Source organism: Somniosus microcephalus, chromosome 3 (genome assembly GCF_052327205.1).
Source record: "Somniosus microcephalus isolate GS21.2 chromosome 3, FLI_Smic_1.0, whole genome shotgun sequence".
Classification (NCBI taxonomy): Eukaryota; Metazoa; Chordata; class Chondrichthyes; order Squaliformes; family Somniosidae; genus Somniosus; species Somniosus microcephalus.
This window is the reverse complement of record NC_140989.1, coordinates 37,675,889-37,689,503: the sequence shown is the minus strand read 5'-3', so window position 1 is coordinate 37,689,503 and position 13,615 is coordinate 37,675,889. Positions and strand designations below refer to the sequence as shown.

The window sequence follows — 13,615 nt, the reverse complement described above, 5'->3', positions numbered from 1 at the left end:
GTTTGAGAGTCTTGACCCTGGTGTTTGATATTGTGAATCTTGACCCTGGAGTTTGAGAATCTTGACCCTGAGGTTTGAGAACCCTGACCCTGGGGTTTGGGAAACTTGACCCTGGGCTTTGAGAATCTTGATGCTGGGGTTTGAGAATCTTGACCCTTGGGTTTGAGAGTCTTGACCCTAGGATTTGATATTGTGAATCTTGACCCTGGGGTTTGGGAATCTTGACCCTGGAGTTTGATATTGAGAATCCTGACCCTGGGGTTTGAGAATCGTGACCTTTGGGTTTGAGACTCTTGACCCTGTGGTTTGATATTGAGAATCTTGACCCTGGTGTTTGATATTGAGAATCTTGACCCTGGGGTTTGAGAATCTTGACCCTATGGTTTGAGACTCTTGACCCCGAGGTTTGAGAATCTTGATGCTGGGGTTTGAGAATCTTGACCCTTGGGTTTGAGAGTCTTGACCCTGGGGTTTGAGAATCTTGACCCTGGGGTTTGAGAATCTTGACCCTGGGGTTTGGGGATCTTGATCCTGGGGTTTGAGAATCTTGACCCTGGGGTTTGAGAGTCTTGACCCTGGGGTTTGATATTGTGAATCTTGACCCTGAGGTTTGAAAATCTTGACCCTGGGTTTTGAGAATGTTGACCCTGGGGTTTGAGAATGTTGACCCTGGGGTTTGAGAATCTTGATGCTGGGTTTAGAGAATCTTGACCCTGGGGTTTGAGAATCTTGACCCTGGGGTTTGGGAACTTGACCCTGGGGTTTGAGAATCTTGATGCTGGGGTTTGAGAATCTTGACCCTTGGGTTTGAGAGTCTTGACCCTAGGATGTGATATTGTGAAGCCTGACCCTGAGATTTGAGAACCATGACCCAGCGGTTTGAGAATCTTGACCCTGGGGTTTGGGAATCTTGACCCTGGAGTTTGATATTGAGAATCCTGACCCTGGGGTTTGGGAATCCTGACCCTGGGGTTTGAGAATCTTAACCCTGGGGTTTGATATTAAGAATCTTGACCCTAGGGTTTATTGTTGAAAATCTTGAACTTGGGGTTAGAGAATCTTGACTCGGGGTTTGATATTAAGAATCTTGACCATGGGATTTGATATTGAGAATATTGACCCCGAGATTTGAGAATCTTGACCCTGTGGCTTGATATTGAGAATCGTGACCCTGAGGTTTGTTATTGAGAATCTTGACCCTAGGGTTTGAGAATCTTGGCATTGGGGTTTCATATTGAGAATCTTGACCCTGGGGTTTGAGAATCTTGACCGTGGGGTTTGAGAATCTTGATCTTGGGGTTTGTGATTGTTGACCCTGGGTTTGAGAATCTTGACCCTGGGGTTTGAGAATCTTGATGCTGGGGTTTGATATTGAGAATCTTGACCCTGGGGTTTGAGAATCTTGACCCTGGGGTTTGTTATTGAGAATCTTGACCCTGGGGTTTGAGAAGCTTGACCTTGGGGTTTGAGGATCTTGACCCTGGGGTTTGGGAGTCTTGATGCTGGGGTTTGGGAATCTTGAGCCAGGGGTTTAAGAATCTTGACCCTGGGTTTGGGAATCTTGACCCTGGGTTTGAGAATCTTGACCTTGGGGTTTGAGAATCTTGACCCTGGGGTTTGGGAATCTTGATGCTGGGATTTGAGAATCTTGACCTTGGGGTTTGAGAATCTTGACCCTGGGGTTTGGGAATCTTGACGCTGGGGTTTGGGAATCTTGAGCCTGGGGTTTGAGAATCTTGATGCTGGGGTTTGAGAATCTTGACCCTTGGTTTTGAGAGTCTTGACCCTGGCGTTTGATATTGTGAATCTTGACCCTGGGGTTTGAGAATCTTGACCCTGTGGTTTGGGAATCTTGACGCTGGAGTTTGATATTGTGAATCTTGACCCTGGGGTTTGAGAATTTTGACCCTGGGGTTTGATATTGAGAATATTGACCCTGGGGTTTGAGAATCTTGACACTGGGGTTTGAGAATGTTGATGCTGGGGTTTGAGAATCTTGACCTTTGTATTTGATATTAAGAATCTTGGCCCTGGGGTTTGATATTAAGAATCTTGACCCTTGGGTTTAATATTGAGAATCTTGATCCTGAGGTTTAATACTGAGAGCACTTGGGAAACAGTGACAAGATCGGACAAAGTCGACATGGATTTACAAAAGGTAAATCGTGCTTTACTAATCTGGAATTCTTTGAGGATGTAACTGGTAGAATAGATAAGGGAGAACCGGTGGATGTGGTGTATTTGGACTTTCAGAAGGCTTTCGATAAGGTCCCGCATAAGAGATTAGTGTGTAAAGTTAAAGCACATGGGATTGGGGGCACGGTACTGACTTGGATAGAGAACTGGCTGGCAGCCTGGAAGCAAAGAGTTGGAATAAACGGCTCTTTTTCCGAGTGGCAGGCAGTGACTAGTGGGGTACCGCAGGGATCGGTGCTTGGACCCCAGCTATTCACAATATATATTAATGATCTAGACGAGGGAAGTAGATGTAATATCTCCAAGTTTGCAGACGACGCAAAGCTGGGTGGGCGTGTGTGCTGTGAGGAGGATGCCGAGAAACTCCAGTATGATTTGGACTGGTTGGGTGATTGGGCAGATATATGGCAGATGCAGTATAATGTGGATAAATGCGAGGTTATCCACTTTGGTGGCAAAAACAGGAAGGCAGATTATTATCTGAATGGCAATAGATTGGGAGAAGGGGAAGTGCAACGAGACCTGGGTGTCCTTGTGCACCAGTCACTGAAGGTAAGCATGCAGGTGCAGCAGGTGGTTAAGAAGGCAAATGGTATGTTGGCCTTTGTAGCAAGAGGACTTGAGTACAGGAACAAGGATGTCTTGCTGCAGTTGTACAGGGCCTTGGTGAGACCACACCTTGAGTATTGTGTGCAGTTTTGGTCACCTTATCTGCGGAAGGATGTTCTTGCCATGGAGGGAGTGCAGCGCAGATTCACCAGACTGATACCTGGGATGGCAGGAATGACGTATGAGGAGAGATTGGGTCGATTGGGCTTATACTCGCTGGAGTTTAGAAGAATGAGGGGATCTCATTGAAACTTATAAAATTCTAACAGGACTAGACAGACTAGATGCAGGAAGGATGATCCCGATGGCAGGGAAGTCCAGAACCAATGGTCACAGTCTAAAGATAAGGGGTAAGCCATTTAGGACAGAGATGAGGAGGAATTTCTTCACCCAGAGAGTGGTGAACCTGTGGAATTCTCTACCACAGAAGGCTGTTGAGGCCAATTCATTAAATATATTCAAGAAGGAGTTAGATATATTTCTTAAGGCTAAAGAGATCAAGGGATATGGGGAGAAAGCAGGGACAGGGTACTGAGTTTGGATGATCGGACATGATCTCATTGAATGGCGGAGCAGGATCGAGGGGCCGAATGGCCTACTCCTGCTCCTATCTTCCATGTTTCTATGTAATCGTGACCCTGTGGTTTCAGAATCTTGACTCGGGGTTTGATATTAAGAATCTTGACCCTGGTGTTTGATATTGAGAATCTTGACTACGATGTTTGAGAATCTTGACCCTGGGGTTTGGTATTGAGAATCTTGACCCTGGTGTTTGATTTTGAGAATCTTGACCCTGAGGTTTGTTATTGAGAATCTTGACCCTGGGGTTTGAGAATCTTGACCCTGTGGTTTGATATTGAGAATCTTGACCCTGGGGTTTGAGAATCTTGGTGCTGGGATTTGAGAATCTTGATGCTGGGGTTTGAGAATCTTAAACCTTGGGTTTGAGATTCTTGACTCTGGGGTTTGATATTAAGAATCTTGACCCTGGGTTTTGATATTAAGAATGTTGACCCTGGGGTTTGATATTAAGAATCTTGACCCTGTGGTTTGAGAATCTTGACTCGGGGTTTGATATTAAGAAACTTGACCCCGAGGTTTGTGAATCTTGACCCTGTGGTTTGAGAATCTTGACTCGGGGTTTGATATTAAGAATCTTGACCCTGGGGTTTGAGAACCTTGACTCAGGTTGTGATATTAAGAAACTTGATCCCGAGGTTTGAGAATCTTGACCCTGGGGTTTGGGAATCTTGACACTGGGGTTTGATATAGAGAATCTTGATCCCGAGGTTTGAGAATCTTGACCCTGGGGTTTGGTATTGAGAATCTTGACCCTGGTGTTTGATATTGAGAATCTTGACACTGGGGTTTGATATTGAGAATCTTGACCCTGGGGTTTGAGAATCTTGACCCTTTGGTTTGGGAATCTTGACCCTGAGGTTTGAGAATCTTGATGCTGGTGTTTGGGAATCTTGACCCTTGGTTTTGAGAATCTTGACCCTGGGGTTTGATATTGAGAATCTTGACACTGGGGTTTGATATTGAGAATCTTGACCCTGGGGTTTGAGAATCTTGACCCTTTGGTTTGGGAATCTTGACCCTGAGGTTTGAGAATCTTGATGCTGGTGTTTGGGAATCTTGACCCTGAGGTTTGAGAATCTTGATGCTGGTGTTTGGGAATCTTGACTCTGGGGTTTGGGAATCTTGACTCTGGGGTTTGATATTGAGAATCGTGACTCTGGGGTTTGAGTATCTTGATCCTGGGTTTTGTGAGTCTTGACCCTTGGTTTTGAGAATCTTGACCCTGGGGTTTGATATTGAGAATCTTGCCCCCGAGGTTTGAGAATCTTGACCCTGAGGTTTGATATTGAGAACCTTGACCCTGGGGTTTGCTATTTTGAAACTTTACCTGGGCTTTGAGAATCTTGGCCTAGGGTTTGGTATTGAGTATCTTGACCCTGGGGTTTGAGAATCTTGACCTGGGGTTTAATATTGTGAATCTTGACCCTAGGATTTGAGAATGTTGACCCTGGAGTTGAGAAACTGGGGCTGCGATTTCTGTTCGCTCAGCTTAGGTCGATTGCACCTTCAGCTGATCCTTTGGAACTAACCAGAGGCTGCAGTGAGCTCCCCTCTCATTTGTGATGAGCGACCACCTCCAAACCCAAAATAAATCAGCAGTAATTTCCTGTTGATATAAAAAAATGACTCAGCACTTGTTGAAACATAGCCATTTTTTTAATTGAAGCGTATTAGATATTGTCACACTGGTAAAATATTCAGCTGTCAAGCATTGAACTGATGGGCAGATTTAATAAAGGAATTTGTTTTACAGCATTGTATCATTGCTTGTTAGATATTTTACTGCCAGATAAATGTTTGCTTAGTCAGCATCGTCCCCTTCTCTCCAGTAAATGTACCACTTTATGATTTGCAGAGTTAATGTCTGTGGTGGTCAGTGCTGTCACGGGTGGGCTCAAGCTCCTGGCTCTCAAAGATGCACCAAACGTAAGTTACTTCTGTTGCATTTCGAAAAGTCTTTCTCATGTCGGCAAGTTGGGATTTGTTTCGAGTTTTTAAATCTATACATACTGAGGAAGCCCAGAAGAAGATTATAACTCAGCTTCCATATCACCTTCAGAGTAATACTGTCAGACTCAGACTCCATATCACCCACCGCCTATTTCCACCTCCGTAGCATTGCCTGACTCCATCCCTGCCTCAGCTCATCTGCTGCTGAAACCCTCACCCATACTTTTGTTACCTCTAGACTCGACTTTGCCAACACACTCCAAGCTGGTCTCCCATCGTCCACCCTCCATAAACTTGAGCTGATCCAAAGCTCTGCTGCCCGTGTCCTAACTCGCACCAAGTCCCATTCACCCATCACCCCTGTGCTTGCTGACTTATATTGACTCCTGGTTAAGCAATGCCTCGATTTTAAAATTCTCATCTTTGTTTTCAAATCCCTCCATGGCCTCGCCCCTCCCTATCTCTGTAACCTCCTCCAGCCCCACATCCCCCCGGAGTATTCCGCGCACCTCCAATTCTGGCTTCTTGTGCATCCCCGATTATAATCGCTGCACCCTTGGCGGCCGTGCCTTCTGCTGCCGAGGCCCTAAGCTCTGGAATTCCCTCCCTAAACCTCTCCGCCTCTCTACCTCTCTTTCCTCCTTTAAGACGCTCCTTAAAATCTACCTCTTTGACCAAGCTTTTGGTCACCTGCCCTAATTTATCGTTAGGTGGATCGGTGTCAAATTTTGTCTGATAACGCTCCTGTGAAGCGTCGTGGGACGTTTTGCTAGGTTACAGGCGCTATATAAATGCAACGTGTTGTTGTTGTTGTAATGCTGTCAGTCACAGACTGCACAATTCCCTCATTGCACTATTGACACACTCGGCCTCCACATCGCACTTGTTGTCCTGTCACCCAAACACTGCTTGTTGTGTGTGTTTTTTACTCCGTGAAATGCCAGCCGCTTTGAGTGAGTGATTTTGTTTTCAGGTTGCAATTCTTGGCGGTGCAGTGAGGTTACTCACACAGCAAGAGACCAGGCGATTGAAAGTGATAGGACCCATGTACAATATTTTTTTTTATCATGCCAATGCAATGCTTTAAAATCAATATTGGGGGGGGGGGGGGAAAAACACCCCATGCAGCGGGCTGAAGTGAGAAAGCTGGGGGCATTGCCTCCGTCTCCGAATCATGTGTTTCCTGGGAAAGAGGCCTGCTTGCAGGTGGGCGGCAGCTGTGGCTGCAGCTGCGATGTGCTCAACCCCTCCTGCATGTGAAATAGCAGCACTGGCAGGGAGTGCTACTCCGTGTATTAATGTAAACAACCCCCCAAAAAAATGTTAATGAAAAGCAGCGAGAAGAGTGACTGCCCCAGGATCGGTGAGCTCATTGACGGTTTTTCCGGTCACACGCCGACTTAAGTTAGGAAAGTACAACCGTGAAAGTTTTATCTGCTGTTTTTTTGGGCTCCTGAGTTGGAATCACTTCCACGTATCCATTACTGTTTCTATATTCTGTGGAGGTCTTTGGGGCTGCTTTGATTTGATTTTTCTTTCCCGCAGGGGTTGTGTCACTCTGTGTAGTTGATAATTGACATTCGCAGCGACTGATTTAACAATTGTAATGTGCTCACTGTGGGGGCAATTTTAACCGAACACATCCGACGGCAATCTGCCGAGATCGGGTGCGACGCTGGTTTTAAGCCCCGACCAATTTTACTCTCCATTGAGGTCTGGAGAGTAATATTGGGCGGGGAGTAAAACCGTGGGATTCCCCGCCCGGTGAGGTAGGTGATCCCATGATAATCTACGGCTATTTACTGAAGAGCGAGGATGTGTTTTGGTGATGTATTTTTACTGATCAGAATTTTGGTAGCAGGGTCAGGGTATTCCTGATTCTGTTGTTCACAATGGCAACCGAATCCTTTTAATGTTGGTGGAAAGGGCTGAATTGGTGATTCGCTCCTACGGCGAGTCTCAGCCGAGGGGAGTGTGTTTCAGGAAATTGTGGGGGGCACTCCCTATGATTTTCCATCTGTTAACATTGAAGGATGGAAAATTGTGGGGAGTGAACTGGGCGCCTTATATCCCGGTGCGCACGCCCGGTGGGCGAGGCTCCCCGCCAGTAAAATCAGCCATTTATCACAGACGCCGTGCAAAAAACGTGTCAGTGCGTGGACTAGAGGACGCTGCAGTAAAATAATTGTGGTCATAACAGCAGTGACTGCCCTTCAATTCATTCATTGGATGTGAAGCATTTTAGGATGTTCTGAGTGACGTGAAAAGACATGATATAAATGTGAATTCTCTCTGTATCTCACTGTCTCTCTGTGTCTCCATCTCTTGCTCGCTGTCTGTCTCGCTGTTACAGTGTCTCTGTCTCTCTGTTGCTGTGTCACTCTCTGTTTCTCTGTTACTGTGTCTCTCTGTCTCTGTCTCTCTGTTGCTGTGTCTCTCTGTTACTGTGTCTCTCTCTGTTACTGTGTCTCTGTCTCTGTCTCACTGTCTCTGTCTCTCTGTTGCTGTGTCACTCTCTGTCTCTCTTTCTCTGTTACTGTGTCTCTCTGTCTCTCTGTTACTGTGTCTCTGTCTGTCTCTCTGTTACTGTGTCTCTGTCTCTGTCTCTCTGTTACTGTGTCTCTCTCTGTCTCTCTGTCTCTCTGTTTCTCTGTCTCTGTTGCTCTGTCTCTCTGTCTCTGTTTCTCTGTTACTGTGTGTCTCTCTGTCTCTGTTTCTCTGTTACTGTGTGTCTCTCTGTTTCTCTGTTGCTGTGTCACTCTCTCTGTTACTGTGTGTCTCTCTGTCTCTGTCTCTCTCCCTCTGTCTCTCTCTGTCTCTGTCTCTGTTTCTCTGTCTCTGTCTCTCTCGGTCTCTGTCTCTGTTGCTGTGTCGGTCTCTCTCGCTCTCGGCCGCTCTCGCTCTCGGTCTCGCTCTCGGTCTCGGTCTCTGTCTCTCTCGGTCTCGGTCTCTGTCTCTGTCTCTCTCGGTCTCGGTCTCTGTCTCTCTCGGTCTCTGTCTCTTGTTTGGAATATCACCAATAATTATTTCCAGCAACAACAGTGGCTTCAATTTAAAATGTGCCCATCGTAAAGGCTTAGATAGAGGATATATTGATCAGCACAGTTCAAAATCCTACATCAAAGATCACCATAAACTGTTTATATGGTAACACAATTCCTTTAACCTGTACCTAGATTTAGTGCTGCCGATGGGCCTTGTGCTGGAGCAGTGCAGGTTAACAGCCTTCGATTTTGGCTCCCTTGCCCTAGGAATGCCCACTGGGGACAAAATTCAACACCGTTGCTCCATTTTATGGGAGTAAAACGGGTGCAACAATGACGGATTTAATAGCGCGTCTGCCTCACACCCAATTTGCACGGGTGTTTGGGCCGCCACAAATAAGCACAGGCCTCATTTCAGTGTTGACATGAGGGTCCTGCTCCCATTTCCGGGAAATTCATTTAAACTAGTCGGAGCTTGCGCTGCCCAAGCTGCAACTAGTGGATAAGTCGCCTGGTCCAGATGGCTTGCATCCCAGGTTGCTAAGGGAAGTGGGGGAGGTGATAGCGGAAGGGCTTGCCATAATTTTCCAATCTTCCCTAGATGAGGGGGAGGTGCCTGGGGATTGGAAAGTGGCAAATGTGACCCCATTGTTCAAGAAAGGGTGTAAGGATAATCCTAGTAACTACAGGCCGGTCAGTGGGTAAAGTTTTAGAAACAATAATCAAGGAAAAAATTAACGGGCGCTTGGAAAGGTTTAAGCTAATTAAGGAGAGCCAACACGGATTTGTAAAAGGCAGATCGTGTTTGACTAATCTAATTGAATTTTTTGATGAAGTAACAGAGAGGATTGATGAAGGGAATGCAACGGATGTTGTCTACATGGATTTTCGGAAGGCATTTGACAAAGTACCACATAGAAGGCTGGTTAACAAAATTGAGGCTCATGGAATAGGTGGGTCAGTGGCAGCTTGGATAAGGAATTGGCTTAAGGACAGAAAACAGCGAGTTGTGGTAAATGGCTGTTTTTCAGACTGGAGGATGGTAGATAGTGGTGTTCCCCAAGGGTCAGTGCTGGGGCCACTGCTTTTTTGATATATATAAATTACCTGGATATTGGAATACAGAGTAGAATTTCTAAATTTGCCGATGACACCAAACTTGGGGGTGTGGCAAACAGTGAGGATGATACTAATCGACTGCAACAGGACATAGAAAGGCTAGCAGAATGGGCAGACAAGTGGCAGATGGAATTTAATACAGAGAAGTGTGAGGTGATGCATTTTGGCAGAAGGAACAGGGAGAGGCAATATACACTTAATGGCACAGTTTTAAAGAGTGTGCAGGGACAGAGGGACCTGGGAGTTAATGTGCATAGGTACCTGAAGGTGGCAGGACATATTGAGAGAGTGGTTAACAAAGCATATGGGATCTTGGGCTTCCTAAATAGAGGTATTGAGTACAAAAGTAAAGAAGTTATGCTGAACCTTTATAAAGCGCTGGTTAGGCCACAACTGGAGTATTGCATCCAGTTCTGGTCACCACACTTTAGGAAGGATGTGAAGGCCTTTGAGAAGGTGCAGAGATTTACCAGAATGGTTCCGGGGATGGGGGAATCTTAGCTACAAGGACAGGTTGGAAAAGCTGGATTTGTTTTCATTAGAGCAAAGGAGGTTGAGGGGTAATTTGATAGAGGTGTACAAGATTATGATGGGTTTGGATAGGCTAGACGGGGAAAGGCTGTTCCCACTAGTTGATGGTTCAAGGACTAGGGGACACAGATTTAAGGTTTTGGGCAAGAGATACAGGGGGGATGTGAGGAAATACTTTTTTACGCAGCGAGTGGTGAGGACCTGGAACTCGCTGCTGACGGAAGTGGTGGAAGCGGAGACACTCAATGTTTTCAAGGGGGGACTGGATAGGCACTTGAGGGAAATAAACTTACAGGACTACGGGGATAGAGCGGGGGAATGGGACTGACTGGATTGCTCTACAGAGAGCCGGCATGGACTCGATGGGCCGAATGGCCGCCTTCTGTGCCGTTATGACTCTATGGCCTAGAAATTCGGTGTGCTGCGCCACCAGTTAGCGCCCAAAGAGGGCACTTAGTGGGTTTAGCGCCATTGGCCACGCCTCCCGTGAAATTTAGCGGGGCGCCAATGGCGGCGTTAGCCAGTAGCGCTGCGCCGCCACCGATGACGTCATTGGTGTGCGCAGCGCCACGCTACCGCCCCGATCGTGAAATTTGGTAGCGCCCCCCCGCTGTAACGCTGGTCGCAACTTGCGACCGGTTCAGGGGGGCCTACCTGCGGCGGTAGAGGCGCTGAGGTGCGGGACGGCCGTTTTTTTTGCTGGCCGCCTGCCAGCACCTCTTCACGCAGCCGTCCCCGGCCTCCTGAGCATCCCCCCCGGCGTTGTGCCGGCTGTCTCCCAAGAGCCCAGCACTTCTCCTCAGTGCCGGGCTCTTTTGCTGGCACTCGCGATCTCAGATCGCGCTGCAGCAGGCCCCTCCCCTTTAAGAAGGGGAGGAAGGCCTGCAGCACCGCAGTGCGGCACGTTGCGCTGCGAACTTCAGTTGCAGCGCCCCAAGACGGATGCGGGGCGCCTCGAGTAGCGCTGCACTTCCATCTGGGGCGCTGAAACTGAATTTCTGGCAGGCGTTCGCGACTCCTTCCGGCGCCCTGGCGAGACTGGCGCCCCGACTGAATTTCTAGGCCTATGACTGCAGTTTCTCAGGCTCTACAATGGCCTAAGCAGCCGACCTTAAAGAGACGGCTGGAGGCCCCCGAAGGAACTGGCAGGTAAGTTTTGTTTAACTTAACATGGAGCCAGGAGGAGCAGGAATGCTCTTCTTGCCTCCACATTAATACTGTGAGCTGCTGTTGGCCTCCATTGGCAGCACTCAAGATTGCCTCAACCTGTGCCCCCAAACCCGCCCCCGCCCCCCCCTCCGGTCCTGACAAACCTGCGGCCAGGCTCGCGCGCCAAACTGGACAAAATTCCAAGGGCTCAAGCCGTCGAGCTGCATCGGGGAGCCAGATCGGCGCCCACAGCTGGCCGAATCTATTCCAATGGGGCCCGAGGACGCATTTCGGACCATCTTTGAGCCTCTCTCTCCTGTCGCGCGAGCTCAGCGTGCCGACCATTTTGCGGCCTTCATCGGGTGCTTTCCAATCTAGACCCCATTGACTCCAGTCAGCATCTCACCTTGCTGGTGTGACTGAAAACATGGGGCTGGGTTGGTTGGGGAGGGGGGGATGTAAATTGGTTTTGGGCGTTAGCGAATTGGCAGCCCGTTTTACACCCCGTCCAATTTTTTTTTCCATTGAAGTCATGGGGAAAGAAAATCGGGCGGGGTGTAAAGCAGGCTGCCGATTCGCTATCACCCGTTTTGCGCCCGAGACCAATTTCACCCTCCTCCCTCCCGCCCATAAATCCCCTGCGGGGTATTGCAGCATGACGCTGTGTATTACCAGTGCCAGGACCGGTCTCCAGACCTAATGGGTGTTTTATGAATGCAGCACATTTTAATTTCAAAATAACAAATGAGTCACTGCAAAGGATAAAATCAAAACATTTAATTGCTGGCTAGCTGTATTTCTTCAAAGTACAATTGTCTTTGCTGCTGTACTTTAGTGGAAGGCAAGAATCACATTTAGAAAATGCATCATAAAACTGACAGAAGATATGCAAATGAGAGTTGATTTTTGTTTAATAATTTTTGGAACTTTACTTCAATTCATTCATCTGTACTTTTTTTTTGCAATGGTGCATGGTCCAATAGGATTTTGAATTTGAAGTTTCCACTAGATGGCATTCTTAGTGAGTGGTTCGGGATTCTGCAGGAACAGCGACTGCTCTCCTGCACTTTTCTGATTAAGCTGATTATTTTGTGACAACGTCTCAGTCGTGAAGGAATGAGGTGAAAATTCTTCCAAAGTAATAAATTTGCTTAATATAAAGGAATTTCATTGACAATGTCCAAGTGACCAAGAGGTAAGATGAATACGGGGTAAAGAATGCAATATTCTTTTCAGTCAGGCTTGAAAAGCTGCAAACAATGTCCTTTTTTGTCTTTCAGAACATCAATGTGCAGGTGGCCAAGATTAATAACAATCACAATATCCCAAACTCACTTATACAGCAATTATACATTAAAAGCACGTTGAATTTAAAAGTTGTTATTTAAAGTGCACTTGAATTTAAGCTACAATTTTCGTTATACAACAAGGCCTGGAGTTTCCTTCTTGGGCCTCACCCAGATGTTGCGCCTAAAACTGCACCCATTTTGCCCCTGTAAAGTTACACCCACATATCCACCCAATTAAAAATGGGTATAAATCAGCATAAACAATCAGGGCCTAAGGAAACAGCGAATCCACACCAGGATATTTTGAAAAAGGGTTAGACCCGAAACGTCGACTCTATTTTCTCTCTACGGATGTTGCCTGGCCTGCTGAGTTTTTCCAGCATTTTCTGTTGTTATCCAGGATATTTCTTCTTTGACTCTTACAATTGAAGCTTCATCTCATTTCACCATCACTCATGCAGATCAGGCACAGCATTTTTAAGACAAAAACAACAAATTTATTTAGCGCCTTTCACGACCACCGGACGCCACGAACTGTTTTACAGCCAATGAAGTAATTTTGAAGCGTAGTCACTGTTGTAACGTAGGAAACACGGCAGCCAATTTGCGCACAGCAAGCTCCCACAAACAGCAATGTGATAATGACCAGATCATCTGTTTTTAGTGCTGCTGGTTGAGGGATAATTATTGTCCAGGACACTGGGGAGAACTCCCCTGCTCGTCTTCGAAATAGTACTGTGGAATCTTGTACGTCCACCAAAGAGGACAGACGGGGCCTCGGTTTAACGTCTCATCCGAAAGGCGGCACCTCCGACAGTGCAGCACTCCCTCAGTAACATTTGCTATAAAAATATATTCAAAGAGACAGATAATAGAGCAGACCTCAATGAAGATAAATAACAACAAAAAAATGCTCAATAAGTTGCAATTAAAAGACCAGAAAAATGACTTTGTTTCTTGCTACACCTGGAATCTGGTTGCAATGTTGAGAGATGACAAGGGATAATATCAGGACAATTGGAATATTCAGGGTCAGGAGATGAGTCAGGGTTAAAGATATCTTTGTGGCGGAGACCACATAGGGACAATAACACAATTCACTATGTATAGCCAATGTTATATGTACGTACTTGGTTGGGTTATCGGGGCAGGGTCCCTTTAAGAGCGTCGGTAGCGTGATGACGTCATGCGTCGGTAGTGTGATGA

The 13,615-nt window shown here is 46.8% G+C and overlaps 1 protein-coding gene across 1 annotated transcript in view; it reads left to right on the top strand.

Moving 5' to 3' along the window:
* The window catches only part of ltbp1 (latent transforming growth factor beta binding protein 1), a 580,062-nt gene that overhangs the window by 87,117 nt on the left and 479,330 nt on the right, over positions 1 to 13,615 (top strand). Inside the window, 1 exon segment of the mRNA XM_085980097.1 lies at positions 5,243 to 5,313. Coding sequence (XP_085836223.1) covers positions 5,243 to 5,313 — 71 coding nt within the window.